Source organism: Sorghum bicolor, chromosome 3 (genome assembly GCF_000003195.3).
Source record: "Sorghum bicolor cultivar BTx623 chromosome 3, Sorghum_bicolor_NCBIv3, whole genome shotgun sequence".
In the NCBI taxonomy this organism is placed as follows: Eukaryota; Viridiplantae; Streptophyta; class Magnoliopsida; order Poales; family Poaceae; genus Sorghum; species Sorghum bicolor.
The window spans coordinates 1213164-1237774 of record NC_012872.2 but is presented as its reverse complement, the minus strand read 5'-3'; the positions used below and the strand labels follow the sequence as shown (position 1 = coordinate 1237774).

Below are 24611 nucleotides of genomic sequence, written 5' to 3'. Positions count from 1 at the left end.
CTTTTCAAGATTTCTCATTACATCAAATCTTACGACACATGCATCAGACGCACTTTTCAAAATTTCTCATCACATCAAATGTTAAGACACATGCATCAGACGCACGATATCTCTACATTCCTAACATATCGTTCATTTTTCTAGGAGCGCTCTTAGGGTTTGTGACAACCCTCTTCAATCAGTGGTCCCTCACGTCTCCACCGTCACCTTTTCTGATTCTCTATCATCCCTGGCAATGTTGCCACGCCAATGCCAGGCTACGTGTTGTGTCCTATAAATCACTAGAGTAGGTCTGATTAGCACAATCATGCACGGATCCTACCATATCCGTGCCAACATTGTAATTGCCACTCTTGCTTTATTAATTTCATATTATTTTTTATTTCATAGGAGATTTTTTTTTGTCAGTTTGTGATTATTACGCTGCTGCTTCAGGTTCTCCTCGATACCTCACTTTTTTTTTCTTTTTCTTTTTGGCGATTATTCCGATACCTCAGGGTTTTGGCTGTAGCAGCCTGCAGGTGCTTTTGCGAGCCGGCGGCATGTGAACGGCATCTGAGCGGGACCGGCGTAACGGGAAGATGGAGTGATTGTTGTTGGACGGATGCGATGCGATGATGGTTGCAAACGCGCGCCCTTTGGCATGCAATGGCATCGCCGTGCCCATGCCGGCATGCCGGATCGGAATACGGATGGATGGAGCCGTTTCCTGTCCCGTCCCGGTCGCTCGCGTGTGGAGTCAAGTCTGCCACAACAACGTCGGTGTCCTCTACGTGCTCCAACCACTGCACCTCCTCCTCCTCCGCCTCCGGGACCGGCCGGCCGGGATACCTAGCTAGTTGCCTAGCTAGCTGCGCCGGCCATGGCCATGGGGGGCTTTTTTTTTTTTGCCTCTACCGTTCCTGGACAAGGAATCCGACCAAGATCTTCGATCTGTTAGTGGGAGGACTACGGTACCGTGAAAATCTCAATTTTTTTTTGTCAAACGAAATTTACATTGGTTTGGTTCTTGGAATTCATGGAAGAATTCAGAGTCGTGTGCTGTTCTAGTTATATGCAGTGCAGCGCAGCGTTACCGCGGTTAACTCCGCTTTCTGAACTGACACGCATGCAGCTCGTCCCTGTCTCACTGTCTCTCTAGCTATGTGCTCTCAGTCAGCGTGTTGATATCCTCTTCATTGTCTCCCTTCGTCATGCGTCTGCTTTCTCTCTGTGAAATTTACGACGACAATAGTAGCAACATCGCGAGATAAATCTTTTAAGTCTATAGTTATTAGTTTGTAATTAGATAATAATTACTAAATAAAAACAAAAGTACTACAGTATCGTGAACTAAATTTTTTTTGAAAACTAAACAAGGCCTAATTTCACCAGCTCAGGCAGGTGCGCGAGATCGTTTCCGTGCTGGCATATACAGTGGAGACAGTGATGCCATGCATGCATATTTTTGTTCACAGCAGTAGTAATTAGTTTGTAGATCGTGTGTGTACGGTGTATCGCATCTTCAGCCTCCTTTGATTTCAATTGTTAAAGTGTACCGTCCATCACATCAAATGTTTGGACATATGCATGGAGTACCAAACTAAACACCTCCTTAGTTACTAACCGGTTACACAATTAGTTGAGTAGCTCTTTGCCCCAATGATTAATTAGATCTGTTTGTTCGTCTGATAATTACTAGTGAGTATCATACTCTGTACTTTGCCGATTGCCTCTGCGACTCTTAATTGTTCCTATGATCAGTTGCTTACGACGTGTGGTGAAATCTTAGCGATTACTGATTTGGAGACATGTTGAGTTAGGTTATAGATTCAGTTTTATTTTATTTACGGAGGAAAATCCTGCTTTTGATAAAAAGCAAATGTCAGGTTAGATTCATCCTTACCAAAGACTCTTTTAGCAGCTATACCATTCAGAGTCACATGCACCTCGCTCTAAGATGACCATCCAATCACATGTTAGCATACTAAAGATTCACCTCTTACTTGTGTTAAACGTAGGACTTGTTTGGATCCGCTCCTTTAAACTTTAGACCTCTAAATTTTAAAGAAGTCTTCCAACAGGTGATCTAAAATCTGCGAAAGGCACCCGGCCGGTACAGGGTCACGGAGGAAGCAATGCAATAGCAAGACGAGACGAGAGCATGCACCCAGCTATGCAAGATGCCATGATGCAACTGCAACGGATGGCATCTCTGGTTGCATTGCATTGCATGGGCATGCCGGATGGAGTTGTCCTGTCCTGTCCGGTCCCAGCGCCGTCTGGATCGAGTCAAGTCCGCCTCCACCAAGCCGGCAGTGTCCTACCTCCTCCTGCTCCTCCGGCAATTGGGAGTGTGGCTACACATGGTCCTCAACCAAGGCCTTGGCTTCACCCAAAAACCAAAAAGTTTTCAAAATTCTCCATCACATCGAATCTTTCGGTACATGCATGAAACATTAAATATAGATAAAAATAAAAAATAATTACACAGTTTACCTGTAAATCACAAGATAAATCCTTTGATCCTAGTTAGTCCATAATTGGACAGGCCATAAACAAACGAAAGTGCTACAATAGCGAAATCCAAAATATTTTCGCATTTAAACAAGGCCCTTGTTTAGTTCCATTTTTTTAAAAAAATGGACACTGTAGCACTTTCGTTTGTATTTGACAAATATTGTTCAATCATAGACTAACTAGGCTCAAAAGATTTATCTCGTAAATTACAGATAAATTGTGTAATTCGTTATTTTTTATCTATATTTAATGCTTCATGCTGCGCCATAAGATTCGATATGATAGAGAATCTGAAAAAAATTTCAAATTTTTTTGAACTAACAAGGCCGAAATAGGCGTGGGTGTGCATGCATGTATGCCAATGGGTAATAATGGCCCATAGAAACCAATTGGGTTGGGCCCAAATCAGCCAACTTCACATAGTATCAATCTTCTATGAGATCCAGTTTCTCTAGCCATTATTGCAAGGGATTTGGGATTTTGGTTGTTTATTTAGGGATGGAGGAATCTGAAGGCTAGGGGTAGAAGAACCAAGGGAGCCAGCGCCAGCCATTGCAAGAAATGCTGATGAAGATCCGACAGGTGTTCAGAATTTAGGTGCCAGCAAGGGATAAATAAATAAAATGTCCAAGGAGTGTATGATAATAAATAGACAAAAAAAATTCCTCAAAATTTTTTCTCAAAAATAAATAGACAAAATAAAAGAAAACAAAATGATCACTGAGGCAACTAAAAAGATATGTTTTTCTGTCAATCAATACATACGCAATATGTTATTCGATCTCTTATTCTATAGATATGATAATGATAAACTCAATCAGGCAGAAAAAGATGCCCTGACCGTTGGACAAACACCTGGATGTCCTATCAAGCATTTATCTCTGATAATGACATCATGTTCTCTTCGAGAATCCAAACACCACTCGATCAGTAATCATTTGGATTTTCTCTGAGTTTTTTGAAGCCAACATACATGTTATTTTCATAGCAAATGCAGGGCACAAAATAAGATGCTAGCTTGGGGTTCTTCTTTTCTTTTCTTTTTTTTTAATGTAATGAGTGATGACACTAGGACTTGTTTATGTTTTTATTAGGGACGAGATTAGTTATGTTAAATGCCAAAGAGAGAAAGCTCTCAGCACGCAGATGAAGAAAGAGACCAGGAAGGAAACCCTAATTAATCCAAGGAATACTGGCTTCTCGGAATTCAGAATTGCCTACACTCATTTTCTAAAACATGGGGACAAGAGGAATCCTAGCTTACTGCTGGGTTGGAACAAAGTGGTGGTTAAAATAGCCAACGAGTGCTTTGAATCGAATAAAGCGTGATGCTTCTATGTATGCATGAGCTCGTGACAAAATAGCAGCTAGCAATTTGGACCATATAAAGCTTACCTGAACCAGACTGCTATTACCTTTCTGTTCTTCTTCCACACAGTTAAACCCAAGCTTTATAAGAAACTTTCTCAACTTTTCTGAAGAAATTAAAACTCTCTCACATTAACATGAAAATTATTCAACTCCTTTTCTTTTAATCGAAGAGTATGTTCATCCTTAAGTCAAGCACACATGTCCATGACTTGTACACCATGTATTCATACTATTGCTATTATATTCTTGTACACGGGTATACAAATTTTACAGTGGGTGAAAATATTTAAAGCTAGTTCTGCATTGCCTGACGAATCTAGATCCATGCTTTCAAAAGAACTGGGTTCCAATAAAGTTAAAGTTTGCACTTGTGCCAAGTGTAAAGAACACACCTGACCTTGCATTATATTGTTTGTTATTACTTGTTACTAGACCCAACGGTTAGGTAAAAACTGCTTTCGACACAATACAGACGTTCCGCCAAAATGAGGATATATAGCTATAACACGCTGAACAAAAAAAAAAAAAGATAACCAGGAAGAACATACTTAAAAGGACAATAAATTATATCTGTTTCATATATTAAAATAAGTGTATTGGATCCATCATATTACTTTTTTGTATGAAATAGGTACACTATACAAAGGGGAAAGTATGTATATATATATTCCACAAGAATATAATGACACTTATTTGATATCACAAATATTGATTACTTTTTTATAAAAATAGTTAGGTTTTACTCAGTGCTACGCTGGAATTACATCTTTTTTGGACTAAGTACATACTGCCTTGTATTTTAAATATATAATGAACAAGTCATTATTTCAAAATAAACTAATTAGTTTATCCCAAACATCATTGTTTAGAGATTATTTAGAAACTTTCGTGATTATATATTTTATAAAATATGAATAAGAATTCCCGATAGAGTTATCATATATAGATAAACGAGATGGTGTGCTAACATTGCGTCAAACCTATAAATGGAAAGACATGTATAAGGGACCCGGTCAAGCCATTATATGGCGGTCATCCACTAACCCACCTAACATCTTATATTCGTCTTATGAAACCATAGTTACTTCTATAATTCCTTCTTTTGTAAAGCTTAGCAAAGTTGGCAACCACAATGGCCTAAACAGATGCCAATACGACATGAACCGTGCTTTTCTCAGGAGGGGAATTTTTCACTTAAGCAATATAAAGTTAGCAAATTAGTTTATTTGGAATCTCTTTCTTGACAGTACGACCTATGAAGTCACTATTCTTACTTCATTCTTTGCCAATACGACATGAACCGTGCTTTGTTCTTTGCCATAAATCCTACAATTTAGTTGGTCCTATTCTTACTTCATTAGCAATTAGATTTTTTTTTTTTTGCAAAACCCAAGATATGAAGTCCATCGTTCTTATTATTATTACTTCTATTTGTTTTGAAAACCCAAATATCTAATTAAAACACATGCAAATAAATTCAATAAAGTGATAAAATTAAACTATTATTCAGTGAAGATATTTTTATTTTCATATGAATTATTATGAAACAAAACACCTAAACAAATAGTCCATAACAAATATATGGTTAACAAATAGCAATAATGGAATAACAATAATGATAGATGATATTATGATTTCTACTGGGATTGAAAATAAAAACTTTTAAAGAAGGGACCAATGAAAAATATAACTAAATAATAACTAAGATTTAGAATTTAAATAAGAAATAACTAGCATTTAACCATGATAAATCTCAATTTCTCGCTTTGAACCCGTCTTTGTTGATCTTCAGACATCAATTGAAATAAGAAAAGAGTATGCATGCATGCTTGATTCTAAATGATTTAGGTTTAACCAAAGAATAAATACCAAATAAGATTAATGTAGAGCTAAATTTGGAAGTAAAAATATAGAAACTCAGGATTCCTATGAGTTAAGAAATGAAATACATAGACAAATAGTCCGTATAACTAAAGTACCTAAATTTGAAAGGAAAAAATAATGAAAAATAGTATTAGGTTTCCATTAAGACTACAAAAAATATCTATCTACATTAAAGAACCTATAGAAATAATTTAATTTGAAGAGCTGAGATCTATTTAGGAAGGTATTGGCATCGATTTGGGCCACAAGTGGAGCTCAATTCTTTATTTTTTAAATAACAAACCAAGCAGGAGAGTTGTCAATTACATTAATAAAGGAAACAACCAAACTTAGGCAAACAACGACTCGGGCTTTAGATTGAAACTACTACTACAGATTGCTATTACAAAGATTTGGATAACTATCTTAACATAACACACTCGCAACAAAACCACACACGAACACCACCACAGGAACACAACAACAACAACAAAAGCACAAAACAACAACTAACCAAGAGGGAAAGAAACCTCCGTAACAACTCCTGGAAAGTATGATTCTTCACAAATCTAAGGCGATTTGATGCAAGGGTAAGCTATGATAATGAGAGAGAGAGAGAGAGAGAAGTTGTATTCAGCAGACCATATTTTAATAGAAGAGACTTCCCGCTTCTAAGTCTCTACACAAAGTGTTTATATTATTACATAGCTTCAGCTACATTTCTAAAGATAAGTTTGTGAAACAAGAAATTCAAAAAACTATGCATAACAGAGAACAAGAAATGCAAAAAAAACTTCATGATAGAGTATAAATTAAATTTTAATTCATGGGAAACAAACAACTCTAACAAAGTGATCTCTGGTTTTCTCTACTCGCTAACTAGCTAGAAAGACTCCTTTATTTAATTGTCACGCTGCAGTAGTGCCAAAAACCACTGTCAATATGGTCCCCTGAAAATAGCTTACATAAAAGATGTATATTTGCAATTTTCAAACATTGGGTCATTACGACATCTCCAAATTGCCAACATAAAGAGGCTACCCAAAGTTGAATATATTTCTTCTCTTTTGAATCAAAATTTGATAGGCAGCTCCCTAACACGTGGGATACATAGTTGGGGGGTGTTAACCCAGGAGCTATATAGACTGTGCTCTATATTGTCTTGACACAATGACAATAAAAGAAAATATATTTAATGGTTTTGTTACAGTTACAAAACAACATTTTTGAGTGTCTTTCCAATTCCTCTTAATTAGGTTGTTTAAAATTACTCCGCTAGAGATACCAAAGGAAAATTTCATTTTTATAGGAATTTTTAACTTCCAAAACAATTTACGAGAGAAGGGTGTATTTGATTTATTATTACGTGAGAATGAACAGTAATTTGACAATCGTTATGTAAGCTCCAAATAAACAAATCTCTCTTGTCGCGAATTAGCGAGACATGTGACACGATAAATAATAACATAAAAAATATAGTGGGACTTAGGCCCGAGGCTTATGTGACATGATTATTAATCCTAGTAGCCGCGTTATTTGCACAAGCCGCCCCTTGCTAGCAATTTATCTTTGTTACTGATCGCCTGTGTTATAGGGTAAATTAAAGTAAATTTTCATATCTAATAAACTAATTAAACTACTTTATTTAATAGAGAGTAGCCAGACAACAGGAGGATTCGGGAACCAGGGAGAAGCCTCTAAAGACTAAAGATCGAATCCGGCCGTTAATTGCTGTCTCCCGCGTGCACTATGAGATTCCCAAGTGTTTTTTAAGATAGCACAAGGCCAGTGAATGAGCAGATGCCACAGTAAGGAATAAAGAGAGTTGTTGCGTCAGTTTCCATGCATGCTAACCTCACAATAGCCAAACTAAACCAAATCAAGGCAAGGCATGCATGTTTTCTCTGTCCACATATGAGATGGAGGGGGCCACGAATGTGATGATGAACCAACGGCTCAGATTGGCTCATGAGCTCTATATAAGGCCACCAACCCGGCCATCGTTGTACTCCTCATCACAACTCCATAGCTAGCTCATGTGCTCCTAGCTACAAAACATATATATATATAAGTGGATGAGAGTCTATCATATGCTATAGGATGAATGAAGATATGAAGAAGAAGACGACGACGATGAAGAAGGCGAAGAAAAGCGAACAAAGAGCTCCCTTCGATCCAATCCAGGAGGGGAAGTGGTCGGTTGCAGCTGCCGGTTCATGGATGCCTCTCTGGTGCAGCAATGACTGATGCTCACCTGCACTTGCATGGGTGTGCATGACCCGGGAGATGAACCCACCATCATCTTTCCCTCGTGCTTGGATTGAAGGGAGCTCCTCTCTCTTTCTCTCTTTCTCCTTGCATATGTATATATGACATATAGTTTCTCATCCATTTTATCTCTTCTTTGCAGATGTATATATATGGAGATGCAAAGCGTGGGGAACCCTTTTTTTTTTTGTTTTGCAGAGCGTGCATGCCGCACACACAGATGAACCACAACAACTTTGGTTGTGTAGGGTATGCTGACAAGTGGAGCACAAGCGCGGGAAACTTTGACCATGGATAAGCATGAACTAGTATAATAACTGTGTGTATCAGGATTATTCAGGATAAGCTTATGCATTTTTATGTATCTTTTATTGTTTAAAAACTTTCACAGTTTGCTCGTTTCAAAAACAATAGTGTTCCTTTTCTTGTTTACCTGTCCAATGGAGGAACGAATCATGGATCTATGTATAGGAATTTGGAGATACATAACATATATATTCCCCTCTTTTAGACAAGTCTTTGCAACTTCTTTTATTTGGACATTTTGCTAACTTTTTTTTTAACATTATTGCTTGAAGCAACAATTTGAGCATTTGAGATTTGGGTATCGTAATTGACACGATCTTCTTTCCTTCGCCATGAACGTACCATATTCAATATGAACTGACGTACTGTATGTATATATTCTTCTCAAAAGATACTAATGCGTAATTGCGTATATTATGGAGTAGTATATATTGTAAGTGAACGGTGGGTACGTACTTTCTTTGGACCATCTGCCGGCCCTTTCTAATAACGTAGGATACGCTTGCGCGTCTAGGTGTGGTCACTATTTAAAAGTTCTTAACTAGGCCGTACGCACGACGTATAGTGTTTTTATTTTTATAGGTTGCCAAGCTTTCATGGATTAAAATTCATGCCACCATCGACGTCACGTTCAAACAACCCAACGTCGTAACAGATGAAATTTCACCTTGTAGCCCAAACATTGACGAACATTTTGCCAAGCAATAGAGCATGCATGTCGCCTGCACGACCGAACATATGTGAGCCGAGTCCATGACCATCGGTCAATCCAGCGTCAGTCAGTGTGGTACGCCATGTCCATGTGTCCATGTGTCCCTGCTCACCTACTCATCCGTGTCCAGAAAACGACAAGCACATTACAGTGCCGCACTGAACTGAATTGACAACAGTAAGATCACTGCCATTACACTTCCTGAACAGCGACGCTGAAGAAACGAACACTCAACAATGGCCCTTTTCATTCATCGATCAAAGGAGAACAGAAAAATGACAAAAAATGGCAACCAACCCAACCGAACCATCCATCCATCCAACAAGCTCAATTTACGTGCTACTCGAGCTCACGTCCGTCTCAATCTCCTCGTCGTCAAACAAGGTCTTGGACACCGAACCAAGCGCAGCGGCCCTCGCGGCCGCCTCGCCGGCGTCGGACTCCGGGGGCGACTCCGACCCACTCTCGTGCCTCTTGGCAGTCATGGGTGTCTCAAAGACGACGTCCGTGAACGCGGCCCGCCGCCGCTTCCTGCGCTTCGCACACGACCTGGACAATGGCACCCGCGCGCATGGCTCTTTCCCGGGGTGCTTGAGTGCCCAGACGCGGCGCAGGTCGGGCACCCAGCTGGTGAAGGAGGAGAGCCGCCTCTGCCGGTCCCGCCGCTCCTGGGCTCTCGCCATCAGCTCATCGTGCCGGTCGTCCTCACGTTGCCGGCTACTCCTGGTGTCCCGCTGCAGCAGGTGGAGCGCGGAGGCGGTCGTGCTGGCGGAGCCCCGGTGGTTGTGACGCCGGTCCAAGACCCTGGCGTCATCCTGGTTGCTGCTGCTGGGTAGAGAATCTGAGTAGTCGACTTCGTCGTCGTCGTCGTCAAATAAATCAAACTCCATCTCCGTGTAGATCTTCTTGATCACGTCTTCCATGGAGTTGATGTACCTGAAAAGCATTGGAAAGTTTGGTTATATTAATACAAACTCTGGAAATGGGAGCTATTTATCGAAGTGGCATCTAACTATTGGAACTGAAAAAATGATCAGCCTCATCTTGTTTCCAGGGACAAGATTCAGTTAGTAATTTTGTATCTATTCACTTAGCAGGAATAGTAAATAAAAGTTTCTTTTATATAAAAAAAAAGGCATTTACAGTCCCCATGATCATGAAAACCAGCAACTCACATTTACTATCAAAATTTACTTACAGCATATCTAGAGTTTGCTGAAATATTGGAGCATCACTCTCTGAATCAAGAAAACGAAGAGCACAATCTTTATTTCAATGCTACTATACAATGCAGCAGTGCTCCTTAAAGGATCGAGAAACATGAGAACGATTGTGTGATGCATTGGTGCTGCTCCCTCCTATTGTGTTGCATATAATAACTAGAGTACAGGGATTAAGCTAGAGTTTCTTAAGTAGTAGTCAACAGAAGTGAACAAAACTAATGGACTGAAGCAGTCTCGACCATACATAAAAGAGAGATATCAGGCTGACCCTGTAAGCCTGCAGCAGTCAGACCATTGTCTAATATGAAGAAAAGTATTCCAAGTTAGGACTTCATACATTTTTATTGGTATCTCTGGCTACCCAGCTACTTGCAGTTGCAGTAGACAGAACTACAGATACCATTTAGCCCTAAAGCATAAACCTTGCTTCTGGCAAAGAAAGCAGTACAGAGCATGCATCTCCTGACATAGGTAGCAAGTTTAACCTTACACAATTACTGTTACTATTTCCATGAACTTCAACACTAGCATTTACACACAATCTGCTAAACAACATTGAGATGAACTGAAAGCATAGAAACTAAGTCATACTCATACCTGGACTTTATGGTCTTTTCAGCATACTCAAGAATACCGTCAGACTGAAAAGAGTCCCCTTGGAGATTGATATCAATAAATTGCAAAAACGAGCAGATGTCTTTTATCATTTTCTGTTTTGAACCTTCCTCTATAGCAGATCCAAGTTCAGATTTGATCATTTCCATTCTAAGTAAAATCTGCAGCTCATGCCTGGTACATGCTTGTTAAGGTACAAAACCACAAGAATTGATATATTAGCAACATAGACTGCAGATGATATGTCATCCAAAATAATTGCACAAGCAGAAGGAAAAGAATGATAATTAAAAAAAGGATACTCTCGAATTTTATAACATGTACTGTATTTTGTGGTTTGTTCTGATGCAGCAGACGCTGAATCTCTGTACTTCGACACCAGTTCTTTGGGTTTCCTCAGCAAAATATTGGAAAGTTCACAGGCAATTTTTGCACCAGAAGCATCTTCTGCATCATTATATTCAAAGTACCTCACTGCAATCTTTCCATGCTTAACCAACAGTGCATGGACAGACAAGCCAACCAAACGTTCAGCTAAATTCCCCAGATCACCATCTTCAGAACAAAGACCTTGCTCAATCTTATGAGGGACACTTCCCAGAAATGCTTCTAAATCTTCTATAGAAGAGAACACTGAACTCTCTTCACCCACTGATCTGTTCACTTTACTGCAATCTGCTTCATCCACTGATATGCCCACTTTACTGCAACCTGCTTCATCCACTGGTGTATCTACCTTTTGGCAATCTGCTTCATCCAGCGAAAAATTGACAAGGCCAGCTGAAGCATCTTCTTCTGAAACCAGAACTCTTGCTTCTGAATCATCCTTTGAGGGAAGATGCTTCTCTCTGTCTGTATGTACGCTTGTTAGGGTACTAAGACATGACTGTTTCACCTGTTTCATCCAACATTTCAGAAACCGCAACTTTTTGGATGTGGTGCCATACCTGCTGAAATATAGGTCTTCCAAGTCCACCACCGGCATGCTTCCATCAGCATATTTGAGAAGCATGTCACAGAAGGTACTCCAGGTGGTCACCTCACGTAGCTTACCGAGCAGCCTGCTTCTCTTCTTCTTCTCACTCCGCACCTTTGTCTCATCAGATGCACCACTACCAGGCGTCTTAGAGGCTTTGGCCAGGCCTAAACCAGTACCATTCTTCTCAAAATGAAGTAATGCACAGTTCATCGAGAAGGGCATGAGAACACCATCTACAGAGTTCTCATCTCCATCGGAAACTGAGACTACTGCGCAATAATTCCTTCTACTAAGGAACACCAAAATTAGCTGCCAAATTGGCTTGGCAACTCCTAACCGATCCTTCTCGTCACCAAGGACCAATTCAAGAACCCGATGAGGAAAATACTCCTTATCTACAGCTTCTTCCCCGTCACCCTTGCTCCCCTCCCGTTGGAACCCTCGAACCACGGCAACATCACCATCCCCACAGATCAACCGCTCCCAATTCCCCACCTCACACACCGACTTGACATGTATCCTGGGCACGGTGTTGCCGCTGGCCTGCTGCAACCGTGAGGAGCCAACCACCTCGACCTCACAGCCCTTGCAGATGAGTGGCTTGCCCTCCACATCCGCGATCTCCAACACCACCTCTCCTCGCCGTCCACCTTCCCTGCCACCAAGTCCAACACCTCCCCAAACGAGCGCCGGCAGTGCAATAGCCGACCCCAACGCGACCGCATCGGCGGTAGTGAACCACCAGCCCAGCTCGGTGACGGCCCTCCTGATCCCCTCACTGGCGGAGGCGGAGGCGGAGGGGACGGCGACCCAGCACACCTGTAGGCCAATCGCCGAGAGGCGGTCCCTGACAGGACCGAAAACCTTGCGGAATTTCTCGACGAAGCTGGCGCCGTCCCCGAACTCGTCGAATTCCGCGGCGGGCGTGAAGAGAGCCACCAAATTGGGCGGCGGATCGAAGCCGCGGCGGCGGCGGCCCTGGGGCTCGTTGTCCCAGGAGTAGTCGTGCTCGAGCTGGAGGAGCGACTGGGCGACGGACGAGGAGGCGGGGACGCGCGGGTGCGCGGGGGCCGCCCGGAGCGCCAGGCGGCGGAGCGGGGCGAGGGACGCGAGGGTGGCCGGGTGGAGATCGAAGGAGAGCGGGGTGGGGGCGGCCGGGAGCGGCCTCGGGAGGAGGGAGGAGGAGAGGATCGGGGAGAGGGAGGAGAAGAAGAGGCGCCCCGCTGAGAGGGACGCCGGGGACCGGGACGCCGCGAGCAGGGAGGTGGCGGCGGGCAGGACAGCGGCGAGGTAGGAGGCGGCGGAGGCGGGGGTGCTTGAGCTGGGGGTGGGGAGGAGGGGGTCGAGGTCGAGGAGGAGGACTACGCGGTGGGGCTCACCGGCGCCGGCCGTCATGGCGGTGGCGGAGGGGAAGCCGGAGCCCGGAGGGAGAGTGGTTCGGTGGCAGATCTGTGTGCGGGTTTGGATTTGTTTTTGGCTTTTCTATATTTTTTTTCTGGCAAATGGACGAGGGGATTTCCAAACTTTTGGCGGGAAGGTTGAACGAGCCGCCGGATAAGCGCGCGGCCCAGGGACTGGCTCACTGCTGGTGGGGTCCCGCAGAAGCAGGGGCGGCCGGCGATCGAGGGTCATGTGAATGCTCTGTTGGAGCAACTCCAGCGTGGCATCGGCCTTGTTTAGTTTAAAAAAAAATTACAAAATTTTCAGATTTCTCATTACATTAAATTTTACGGTACATACATGAAGCATTAAACATAGATAAAAAGAATAACTAATTGCACAGTTACTTGTAATTTGCGAGACAATTTTTTTGCGCCTAGTTAATTCATGATTGGACAATATTTGTCAAATACAAACGAAAGTGCTACAGTGTCTATTTTGCAAAAAAAATTGAAACTAAACAAGGCCATAATTGAGCTCTCAAAACCAAATTTAAAGATTTGAGGGGGAAAAACAAGGTTCAACGGGAAAGAAAGTAAGAAAGAGGATCACAAGTGGGTCCCACATGTCATCCTCTACTAAAATTGTTTTGAGGTCAATGCTGGAGTGTGAAGTTAAAAAAAAATATTGTCATTTCAAAAAAAAAATATTGCCCTTAAAAATAGAAGAAGCCCTTAAATAAAAGGCAGGAGCCCTATTTTAATGGCTCCTGTTGAAGTTGCTAGCCGATTACAATCGTTTAACAGCGGTCCCATTTGTCTTTGTACTACAGTACACTCTACTCTCTACCACTAGCGTTCCGAAGAATATGTACAATGGTGGTGCTTTAGTAAAAATAAAAACATTGTTTACCATATCGTTTGCATACGGTGCTTAAACAAAGGATAAGATCGCATTGATGCTTAATGTGATCCTATAAGGTGGGTTATCACTTATTTAAAGCGCAATTTTGTATGATAGAATTAGCTTCTACAGCAGGGCTTAATGATGTGACAAACTGACAATACTCTTTTTTAAAAAACAAAGTCATGCCTAATACCTCCAACTATGCACAGCGAAAAAAACTAGCCTGTAGGATCAACTTTAGGCGTATTATGAAAAAGAATCATACGAACTCAGCCAGCACATTGCAACATCTTTTTTCTTGATCTAGGCAACGCTATTTGTTAAATCATTCACATACCTGGAGTTCACAGTGAACAACTAATTTTTTTGTATAATTCTCAGAAAATGTAGTGCACTGACAGCGGCCAATTAGGATTTTTATCTATTCGACAACACAGCAAAATTAACGACAGCCAGCAAGATCATCTGCAATTAAAAACATGATGCTATTAACAGAAGTGGCATCGCAACACATCTTGATGCTTTATTTTACAAAAGGTCGTCCCACATATGAAGACAGATTATTTGCTCTTATTTGCTTCAGTGCAGGATTCAGAGGTCTGGAATCTAATGACAGAGCATCCATAACCAGAAAAAAAGTATACACACATAATAATCGAGATCCAAAACAGTGTGATAAATCACTCTTGAGCTGCGTTCCGCTTCTGGACATAATCAGGGTACCCGAAAGAGTACTGAGCCACGTTCCGCTTTCAAGAATTGGTTACGCAGCTACCTGAACAAAAAGACTTTGACGGATCTGTAAACAAACAAATGCCAAAGAAAGGTTGTCATCAGACCAGAATGTGAGGGAAGATGCATGGTAAATTGAACAAAATCGCTTCTGAAATCATAATGTCAAGGAAACAGGAAAAGTTGCAGCTTACCTCTGGCAGCTTCTTTCTGAAAACCACTTGTAACCTAGCATCCAGTGTGTTTTCACAGACAATCTTTCCATCTCGGGAAGCTAGCACGACTCCACCGGAGCTGCATTGAGAGGTATAACAGTAAACACTATGATGCACAATATTAACATGCATTAAACATGATTACATAACCGCCAGGAACAGATCCTGTATACTGGGAGAATAACACACGACCACACCATACAAAAGGTTCTATCATTTCACAAGGGGCCCAACAATGCCCTTCGTTTAGAGTTTAGACATTTATGACATAATAGACTAAAGATATAGTATGAAAATCAGATATCCAGTAAACATAAAATGTAGCAAATGGCAGTAGACAGTATCACAAAAGGAGATATTGGTTCATAAGCCATGAAAGACTGCAAGCCTTACCAGGAGGGACCAGGTGCCTGATAATGACTGGGAGCAGATGGCAGAAAGATGTGACGGTCTACCACTATCTCAGGAGGATATACATTTGCTTTATCTGCATACTCATTGCTTGCAGACTCCAAAACTGAATCAACAAGTTCAAGATCCTCCTTCCTGCAGCGGAGAAGCACAGCTGGTTCTTTCAGGCGCAGCAAACTCTGTCCAGACAACTTTTCGTTAACTGGTGCTCATAAATTATTGAAGAATGGAAATAGAGGTTAATATGAAGCCATATCTAAGACACTCTACTCATGTACATTGAATGCATAACCAAATGCAGTGTCAACCACTACAATTACTTTACAAGTACATTAAAAAAGTTACACCAAGCGCATGGTTAAAATATCATGACTTGAATATTACCCAAAATCAGGCATACTATTCTTTAGCTTGAGGAACAGAACCATGGGTTTTTCATAGAAAACTGAATTGTATTATATCAGCTATATTCAGATTGGCAGGTGGATTGGTGTTATCCCCAGCAATAAGAACTTTAACAGACAGGTCCATAGCAACCAGGAAATAAGCTGAAAATGGAATACGCAGCACAACAGAACCTGCTTTCTTTATATATTTTTTACAACATTTTGCTCTCTGCGTTCAGTTAAAACGAACTATTGCTTGCAGTAGCTGCACCAAGTTCATGCTTTATATTCGCAGAGAAGGATGCAAATTATGTTTTGCTAACCTGAACAATAAGTATCTTAAGAAGTTTCTTGTAAGTTTGGTGATCTCGGCTTATGCACAGTAGATCTTTCCTTGCTGACTCCAACATATCTGTTACCAAGTCATCCTGAGCTTGAAGAACTTTAATTCTTGAAGCATTGAGCTGCATCGAGTAGTCACTGCATACAATCACAGACAATAAGATCATTGAATTGCCCGCATATGTCACAGGCATGCCAAAGGTGGGAAATATCCATAATGGCCTGTAGCGAATAGCTATGTCCTTTACAAAGTGTGAAATAGGTAAAACAGAAATAAGTCACGAGAATGAATAAGAACTTAAGAACTATTGTTCACATTTTCTTCTTGATGCCAACTTGCTTCTCTTTCCGATCATACTCCTGCCTGATCTTCTTCTTTTCAGCTTCCACCAGTTGCAATTTTTCAATTTGGAATTCCTGAGTAGTTAACATACACATCAGTTCATAGAAAAAGTGGCAGACCTTTCAGATTTAAAAGCACATTACGCCAAATCATGACATCGCACAGTTCATGCTCTCCTATGGTACAAGTCTGTTCGATTACACGTGGACCAAACCTAACATGAGCGATTAGAGTAGTTTATTAATTTTATTAACTGAATTTGAATTACACAGTTGCACTAAAAGGCTTGTGAAAGGAGTTGTACTAAATGCACAATGCCGCAGTTGAGTACAACTCCTTTCACAAGCCTTTTAGTGCAACTGTGTAATTCAAATTCAGTTAATAAAATTAATAAACTACTCTCTCTTGTTAGGTTTCGTCCGCAGTTGATAATACAGACAACTCCTAAAGCCCCGCATGGCAACATGACCACCACACACCCCAGCATTGCCCGATCCCCGCCTAATTCGCTCGATCCACCCCTACCCAACAGCGCATTGCGCGATCCTACCACGCCGCACGAGATCCAAACCTGCGCGACGCGGATCTCGCCGACAGCTCACGAGATCCAGACCCGGAAACCCTCTAGAAAAGAATGCGCGGCGGAAGGGCGGGGGACACGGATACCTCGGCGGCGGCGGCCTCGATCTCGACGGCCTTCTCGACGGCCTCCTGACGGATGAAGTCCGTCATCTGCTTCAGCTGCCGCGACACGTCCACGTCCTCCATCTTCGCGAACAACCCCCTGCGCTCCTTCCGCTGCTCCGCGTGTTCTCAGGTGATCGCCCGGTCGGCGGGAGGCGGAGTCGCCGCAGCGGTGGGTTTTGCTGATCTCAAGAGGAGGCGGTGCCGATTCGTTTTTTATCTGACGCGGCCTCTGGCGTCCGGTTTTTTTTTTTTTTTTTTTTTTGAGGGAACCTCTGGCGTCCGGTTTTGTTTGGAGCCCGTGAGACATTTTGTTTTTTTCTTTCTGTTTTCTCGGTATATCCGACGCGTACACGAACTTGGACTAGTAGAGCTGAACTTGGACCAGAAAAAAGAAGCCCAGCATTAATGGGCTGGCCCCTTAAACAGTTTCGGCCCAAAGAAAAGGACATAGGCCTTGTTTAGATAAAAAAAATTATATTGGAAAAAGACAAAATCAGTGTTACTGTAGCAAAACCACCATTCACTATAGCAAAACCAGGTAAAATACACGGTTTGAAAAGTGAGAGAGATGGTTTGCCCGGTTTTCGAGTTGACGGAGGAAAAATAAACTTTCGTAAAAGTTGGGGAGGAAAAGTAGACTTTTTCCTTTTATATTTGTACGTTATATCACTTTTCTTTGTATTTGATAATTATTATCTAATCATAAACTAACTAGACTTAAAAAATTCATCTCGCAAATTATAGATAAATTATATAATTGGTTATTTTTTTCTATATTTAATGTTCCATGATATGTCGTAAAATTTGATGTTATCATGTCTCCCATGGAGGACAGAGGACAGAGATGGCGGGGTCGGCGCCGGAGATCGGAGCGGCGGCCGACTCCCGACACCGGTGAGAGAGGGAGAGAGCATGGAGAAGCGGCTGGTCTCGGGAGCTCAGTTGAACGCCGGAGTTCCAGGTTCTGATTCCTAGATTGGGACTGCTCAAATTATGTCAGATACAACCATACAAGAAATCAACTGATGGTTCATCATCTGTGCTGTGCAATCTGACACAAAGCTCACAGATCTTTATACTCATAATACATATATATACATAATACATGCATGTGGATACACTGATGCACGAAAGAAAAATCCTGAGCAAGCAAACACCCAAGAACGCCATCAGTCAGACGTCCAAAGCACAAGATGCAATGTTGCCGCTCGAAACGAAACTCATGCAGGACTGCAACGGGAAGCTTCAGAAGTAGGGGAAGCGCGCCCTCATGGTCGGCGACGGGCAAGACTCCTGGCAGAGGGCGTCGAGCTTCCACCCAGGGAGCGGGACGGCCTCCACCGCGCGCCTCTCTTTGCCGCGGCGGCCGGCGTCCGCCGAGGACGGAGTACCAGGGCTGATGGGCTCCTTGCCCGGCGCTGCCGCTGCCTTCGCCGCGTCGATGGTGCCGTCGCCAGCCAACGGCCTTGCCGCCGGCACGATGGTCACCTCCGGCAGCCTGCTCTTCCCCTCCATCTTGCGAATCTCCCTTGAAGTCTGAAGAGGTCTTGTCCTAGCTGATATCTCTTCACAGTAACTTGATATGGTCTGCACTTTATATTTACTCTGGAGAGAAGGCGATGGGTTTGTCTCCTTTTATGTGCCATAAAGAAACGGATAAGATCAAAGTGGGTGGACATTTCTTCCCGGAGTTAGTTGTGCTGATAGTGATGACTGGATAAGTGCATGATTATCTTCTTCTTGTTTTTTAAAATTGTGTATTGCCTAAGTTATCCTCTTTACAAGGCAATCCAGTAGAATGGGCCCACGTGTCAGCAATGTGCACCCACCAAGCCACCAAAGCACCAGGTAAACACATCCAAGAAGATAGCAACGCTGCAAAATATCCTGTTTTCACTCATACTCACGTGTCAGCAGTCGAGACAGGAAATGACTAAGTACCATATTTTAAGATGTTGATAACATCATCAAAAGCATGTTCCACGTACAGGATCACCCAGAATCTGCAGAAGAAATGAATGCCAACATATTTTCAGATTCATGGCTCTCATGTTATTAATCAAGACAAAATGTACATGGCTAATATGAGCAACGAGCAGTTCTTCTCTTCCCCTGTTATTAATCAAGACGCACGCCCCCTTGAAGACCAAATATGAGCAACGAGCAGTTCTTCTCTTCCCCTGTCATCAATCTAGATTCTAGGATCTACACTAGCAGAGGTTGAACTACCAAAGACCTACAGTACATGGCTACATACATGAGCAATTATACAACAGAAACAACAGGCACGGACCTGGAACCGGAAGCTATCACAGGCCGAACAGATTGTCGTTGGTGCCAAAGATGGATCCACCGAACTGCCTCGTGTTCAAGTCTCCGCCATCCAAGGCCGACGGGAACCTGTCGAGCCACTGGGTGAGGATGGGGCCGTCAGAGTCCTCCACCCATGCCGACGTCATGTCAATTGTATCCAGCGCGATTGGATCCGCATCCAGCTTCTTCTTCGTCTTTGGTTCAGAGTGCAGCGTGAGATTGTAGTGCACATAGGCTTGGTCGGCCAAAGCCTCCTTGTCAAGCTTGTTGCGCTTTTCATAGTGGTTCTGAAGGATTATACCCCAGTCTCTTTGGAAAGTCAGGGTGCTGCAAACCTGGCTGGTTATTCTCACAGCAGCACGTTGCAGTGATGGTGCTGAATCGCCGTATTGTTCCCACCACATGCCTGAGCACAAGAGCCATGAAAACACACTGAGAAAAACAGAAATACGAGAGTGCTTGAACGATAATAAGTTGTACCTGAAATATCTTCAACCTGGATTAGTGCATCAAAGTTCAAAGGTAATATTCGCGGGCTACAACAAAAATGCAATAATGAGATGGACAACGACCTCAAAGTACCATGCCACTTAGCCACTTTGTGGAGTCTAGGATTAAGCCCCAGTGAGGTACCAAGAGAAAATGGCCGAGCCATCTAGAGGACTTACACACACCTTTCACAGAACAAGAAATTGAATCAGTGATTAAGGTGATGCCCCTTGAGAAGGCGCCTGGTCCGGATGGTTTTGTAGGGCTCTTTTACAAAAAAAAATGTTGGACAATAGTGAAGAAAGACCTGATCCAAGCAACGATGAGTTTCTACAGTCACCGGTCGGCAAAATTGAGCCTAGTCAATGAAGCAAATAGTGTTCTGTTGCCCAAGACCCAAGACGCCTCGACGCTATCGGACTATAGACCAATAAGTTTGATCAACAGCATCACCAAAATAATCACAAAAATCCTAGCAAATAGATTGACCCCACACATGAATGCGCTAGTTGCATGCGCACAGAATGCCTCCATCAAAAAGAGATGCATCATGATAACATACAACAATACCAGTTGGCGATGCACCAAATGTGGAGGTCGAATAATTGCAGGATTCTTTCTTCGCGTCTGTTTAGTTGGTTTTTGCTAGTTTTGCCTTTTCAGTTTTCCTGTGTGGTATTACTTTCCCAAAGTGGTTCTATTGAAGTTGTAAGTGGTGAAGTGGGGGTGAGGGAAATTCCGTTTCCCTGTTAGTGTTGTAACTATCCCTTTTCTTTTTCCTTGTCTAATAAAAATCCAGCAAAACTCCTGCCACTTTTCTAAAAAAAAGGTACCAAGAGAAAAGTTCACATATAACAGCAACTTTTTTGACTGCAAATTAACAGTATATGACATATTATAACAATGTAAATATCCAGTAATACTGGATACTCCAAGTTTCATTAAAAAAAAGCAATTCAATAATGTTAGAACAATGTTGTGGCATTCAAGAATATGAAGGTGACATAAGACATGATACATGATGCGTATGTGCAAAGCCATGTTAGTGAAAAAAAGACATGTTGCATACCTGGTGAGGTATTGTTACGGGCCTCTTTAGCAATGTTAGAACCAAACATCCCTTGTGCCTTGCGGAAAGCATGCAATTGTGCAGTGATATCATGCCTTAGGTCAGGAGTTGTAAGAACCTTATCCAGAACCAGGTAGAACTCCTCCTTGATAGTACTGAAAAATTTTATTTCTGGGTTATACTGGATGCTTGGGCTCAGAAAAGCCGCTGCTGAATGAAGAGGTGAATGCAATTCTGTCTGCCATTTCTGCTCCACTATGTCCAGAAATGACTTACATTTCCCTTCATCCATTATGTAGTATGTCCTAATAGAGTCCGTCACTTTTGTCATAGACTCATATATATAACCAATTGCCGGTTTGCCTCCTGAAACCTCCCTCATGACCCTCAGTAAAGGTTCAGAAACAGCAGCTATCTCTTCGACTGCTCTCCAAAGCTCATCATCGTTGAGTATCTCAACACACGGAATTGATCTACTTGCGTATGACGAAGATGAATATTCAGTGCTATGAAACATTTGCTTCAGCTTTGACCTGTGTTTCAACAAGGATTTCAGTGTGAGAAAATCTGATACAGACTTTGTGATCCCTGAACAAACTAGCTCTTGCCCTGCCATGTACTTTCTCATAAAATCAAGAACCCACTTATTGTTGTAGATAAATCGTGTTATGGTCTGTGCTTGGCAGATGCACTGGTTCACCCAGTCAATCTTGGAAAAGTCATCCAACATCGAGTTAATGCAAAAAGATGCACATGGGGACCAAAAGATGGTGTTGTAGTTCTGCATGATCAGCTTATCTATACTGCCGTAGTTTATGTTTCTGTCAGCAATGATCTGAACAACATTCTCTGGGCCAACTTCCTGAATCACCTCGTCAAAGAGATCATACAAGCCCCTGTGAGTTTTGAAGTGTGAAGAGGCGTCCACTGTTTTGAGGAAGAATGTTCCCATAGGAGAAGCCACGGAGAAGTTGATTAAGGCTTTCAACTTGTTATCAGTCCACGAATCAGCCAATATAGTACAACCAGTTGTCACCCAATCCTTTTCAATCTCTTTTGTTTTCTGCAAAATCTCGGACTTGAGCCTCTGCAGCCACTTGTCCCTCAGAACATCTGCTGGCGGCCCTCGGCATCCCGGACCACCAAGTGCCTCAAGCATTTGCTGGTATGAGACTGAGTCAGCTATACTATAGTCCAACTTATTCTCGAAAAAGAACTCAGCTATACACCGTTCTGCATCCAATTCTGAAGTAACGGCGCGTGACTTGTTTGCCGCACCAGATAGTTTCGGAGCAGGAGCAGACACCTCCGAGGCAAGAAGTCGACTCTGCTCAGCAGCAAGAGAAGCAGCAGGAGAGCTCACTCGCCCCGGAGAAGTAGACAGGGATGGAGTCTCCGGCGCCCTTTTCGGAGCCACGGACAATTCGGCTACCCGCTGCCTCTTGAGAAGCTGGAACTCCTTGTACTCTTCCTTGGCCGAGATGATAGCCTTCACCTTGTCGATGACGTCTTCCTTCACCTTGGTGCAAGGGTTCACCCCTTTGCTGGGGATCTGGGACAGGTGGAACTTGAGCCTGCTGATGCCGCCATTGAGAACCTTGTGACAGAACCTGCACCTGACCTTGTTCCCATCCAGCTTGTCGCAGTACTCCCAGCAGGCGTCTCTCTCCCGCACTGGGGCAGTGGACGGTGAACGTGCAGGAAACAGGAACGCAGCACATTAGCATTGATACATGCATGAAAGTTTTGGGCTATAGATGGTGCAATCAGAGCAGGGAAATTACTTTATGGTGCGACAGCAGGGCTTCAGGCTGTGGTATCTGCAAATGAATAAACGTAGGGTCCATAAATGTATTAGTTTCCACATGAAAAGAAAACTGCTCCTGATGAAATGCAGGTATCGTAACTGATATATGGCATATTTGGATCAGCTAGAGCTAAAAATTAGCCCAAATTAGCTAGAGTTAGCTAACAACTAGTTGAAGGTTTAGCTAAAAATTTAGCCCATCTATTAGGCCCCTTCATGTTTGGATGCACTAGGGTTAATTTTGGCTAATTTTTAGCTAGCCCTTGGTATCAAGCAGGCCCATAGATATGCAAGTGAATAATTGCAGGGTCCATAAATGTATTAGTTTCCTGCCGCTAAAAAAATGTATTAGTTTCCACATAATAAAAAGAAAACTGCTCATGATGAAATGCAGGTATCGTAACTGATATATGGCATACTTGGATCAGCTAGAGCTACTTACTAGCTGGAGCTAAAAATTAGCCCAAATTAGCTAGAGTTAGCTAACAACTAGATGAAGGTTTAGCTTAAAAAAATTAGCACATCTATTTGCCCCTTGCTGTTTGGATGCACCAGTGTTAATTTTGGCTAATTTTTAGCTAGACCTTGGTATCAGGCAGGCCCATAGATAGGCAACTGCCTTGGAAGGAACGTATCACAGTGTGAAGTGAGTTTCTACGGTCCTGCAGCATTTGGCAGTTGTACTGAGTTAATTAAGTTATTATTAAAAAAAAATAACAAACAAATCCGCTTGAGCTTCCCCAAACAAATCCGAAGTGAGGACCAGCCACGAGTTGGTCCTGGTGGATTGAAGCTACTCCTACATCTTTTTGGGCAGAGCAGCAAAACGGAGCGGCAAATTGATTCGTTCCCGTTTCCCTCAAACTAACACCGGCATCGTCCCACAACACCCCCGGATTTGAGCTCCCCATCACGAGGAGCACGAAACGTTTAGTGGAGACATGCTCAGGCAGCTCAGCATCCGAACCTCATGGAAGACGGATCCACTTGCATCGCAAGCTACTACCACCCCGTAATGATTCGCGAGAAGTGATCCGCAGGCGAGATCTGGAAATCGTGGGAGGAGAGGAGAGGAGACGAGCAGAAAGGTGCTGCTGACCTGAGCCGCCTCCGAGCTGAGGGAGGCGAGCAGAGCTCTGCTCCCGTCCCCGGGAGTTTATTTCGGGGAGGAAGGGCAGGGGGATTTTTTTTTTTCTCTTTTCTTCCCGATTTATCGGCGAGCTCTTGTGGGCGGTGCGGTGGTCGGCTGGCCGTCGCCGCGAGAGAGCGGAGTCTGGGATGCGAGTGCGGGGAGAAGACCCAAGACGGGTGCGCGAGATGCCACGAGATGACGGAGAGACGGCTCCTGTCTAGCTTGTGCTTGCGGAAGTCGGCAACTGCGAGAGAGAGAGAGTGAGAGGCGTGAGGCGTCTTTCTCTCGTCGCACGACAAAAATTTGGCCAAGGGAGATTTCGTGAGGCAGGCCCTACTGCTAACATACTGGGCCTTTGTTGGGCCGGCCCGAGAGCGAGGACGACCGGCCCAGCGCGCAAGCAAAACACAAACAGAGAGGTCCGTCGTTGGTTGCTCCGCTTCCTCTGGCTGCTGCTGCCCACCCGATCGGGGATGGGACGATGGAAGCAAGCACTAAGCAGGAGGGAGGGGAAGACGAGGCGAGCGAGATGCTGCGTTCACGGTTCAGCAATGGTTGAAGTG

General features: G+C 43.1%; 4 protein-coding genes and 1 long non-coding RNA gene across 8 annotated transcripts; all 5 read right to left on the bottom strand.

The window, feature by feature from the left end:
- LOC110434203 lies at positions 7544 to 8184 on the bottom strand. The gene is made up of 2 exons (XR_002451675.1): positions 7988 to 8184; positions 7544 to 7781 (listed from the first exon to the last, which is right to left on the bottom strand). It is a non-coding gene; the product is annotated as an uncharacterized LOC110434203 (long non-coding RNA).
- On the bottom strand, positions 9165 to 13307 carry LOC8079485. Its single transcript, XM_021455342.1, has 3 exons — positions 11160 to 13307; positions 10840 to 11031; positions 9165 to 9955 (listed from the first exon to the last, which is right to left on the bottom strand). The coding sequence occupies exons 1-3, from the start codon at positions 13229 to 13231 to the stop codon at positions 9352 to 9354; spliced, it is 2868 nt and encodes a 955-aa protein (XP_021311017.1). The 5' UTR covers positions 13232 to 13307; the 3' UTR covers positions 9165 to 9351.
- LOC8079484 (V-type proton ATPase subunit E) lies at positions 14567 to 17519 on the bottom strand. The gene is made up of 6 exons (XM_002454872.2): positions 17218 to 17519; positions 16525 to 16625; positions 16190 to 16346; positions 15463 to 15659; positions 15049 to 15148; positions 14567 to 14921 (listed from the first exon to the last, which is right to left on the bottom strand). Exons 1-6 carry the CDS (start codon positions 17317 to 17319, stop codon positions 14886 to 14888), a joined length of 693 nt encoding a protein of 230 aa, XP_002454917.1. The 5' UTR covers positions 17320 to 17519; the 3' UTR covers positions 14567 to 14885.
- LOC8079483 lies at positions 18252 to 18908 on the bottom strand. The gene has a single exon (XM_002454871.2). It carries the CDS (start codon positions 18751 to 18753, stop codon positions 18484 to 18486), a length of 270 nt encoding a protein of 89 aa, XP_002454916.1. The 5' UTR covers positions 18754 to 18908; the 3' UTR covers positions 18252 to 18483.
- Positions 19103 to 24295, bottom strand: LOC8079482. Of its 4 annotated transcripts, none has more exons than XM_021455343.1 (5): positions 24016 to 24293; positions 22894 to 22929; positions 21110 to 22783; positions 19532 to 19957; positions 19103 to 19241 (listed from the first exon to the last, which is right to left on the bottom strand). In XM_021455343.1, coding segments are annotated over exons 2-4 (2085 nt in total). In that variant the 5' UTR covers positions 22895 to 22929; positions 24016 to 24293; the 3' UTR covers positions 19103 to 19241; positions 19532 to 19547. The 4 variants fall into 4 exon arrangements, with proteins under 4 accessions (XP_021311018.1, XP_021311019.1, XP_002454915.2 ...); XM_021455344.1 differs by having other exon boundaries at positions 23884 to 24022; XM_021455346.1 differs by lacking the exon at positions 19103 to 19241 and adding an exon at positions 20032 to 20087 and having other exon boundaries at positions 19818 to 19957; positions 24016 to 24295.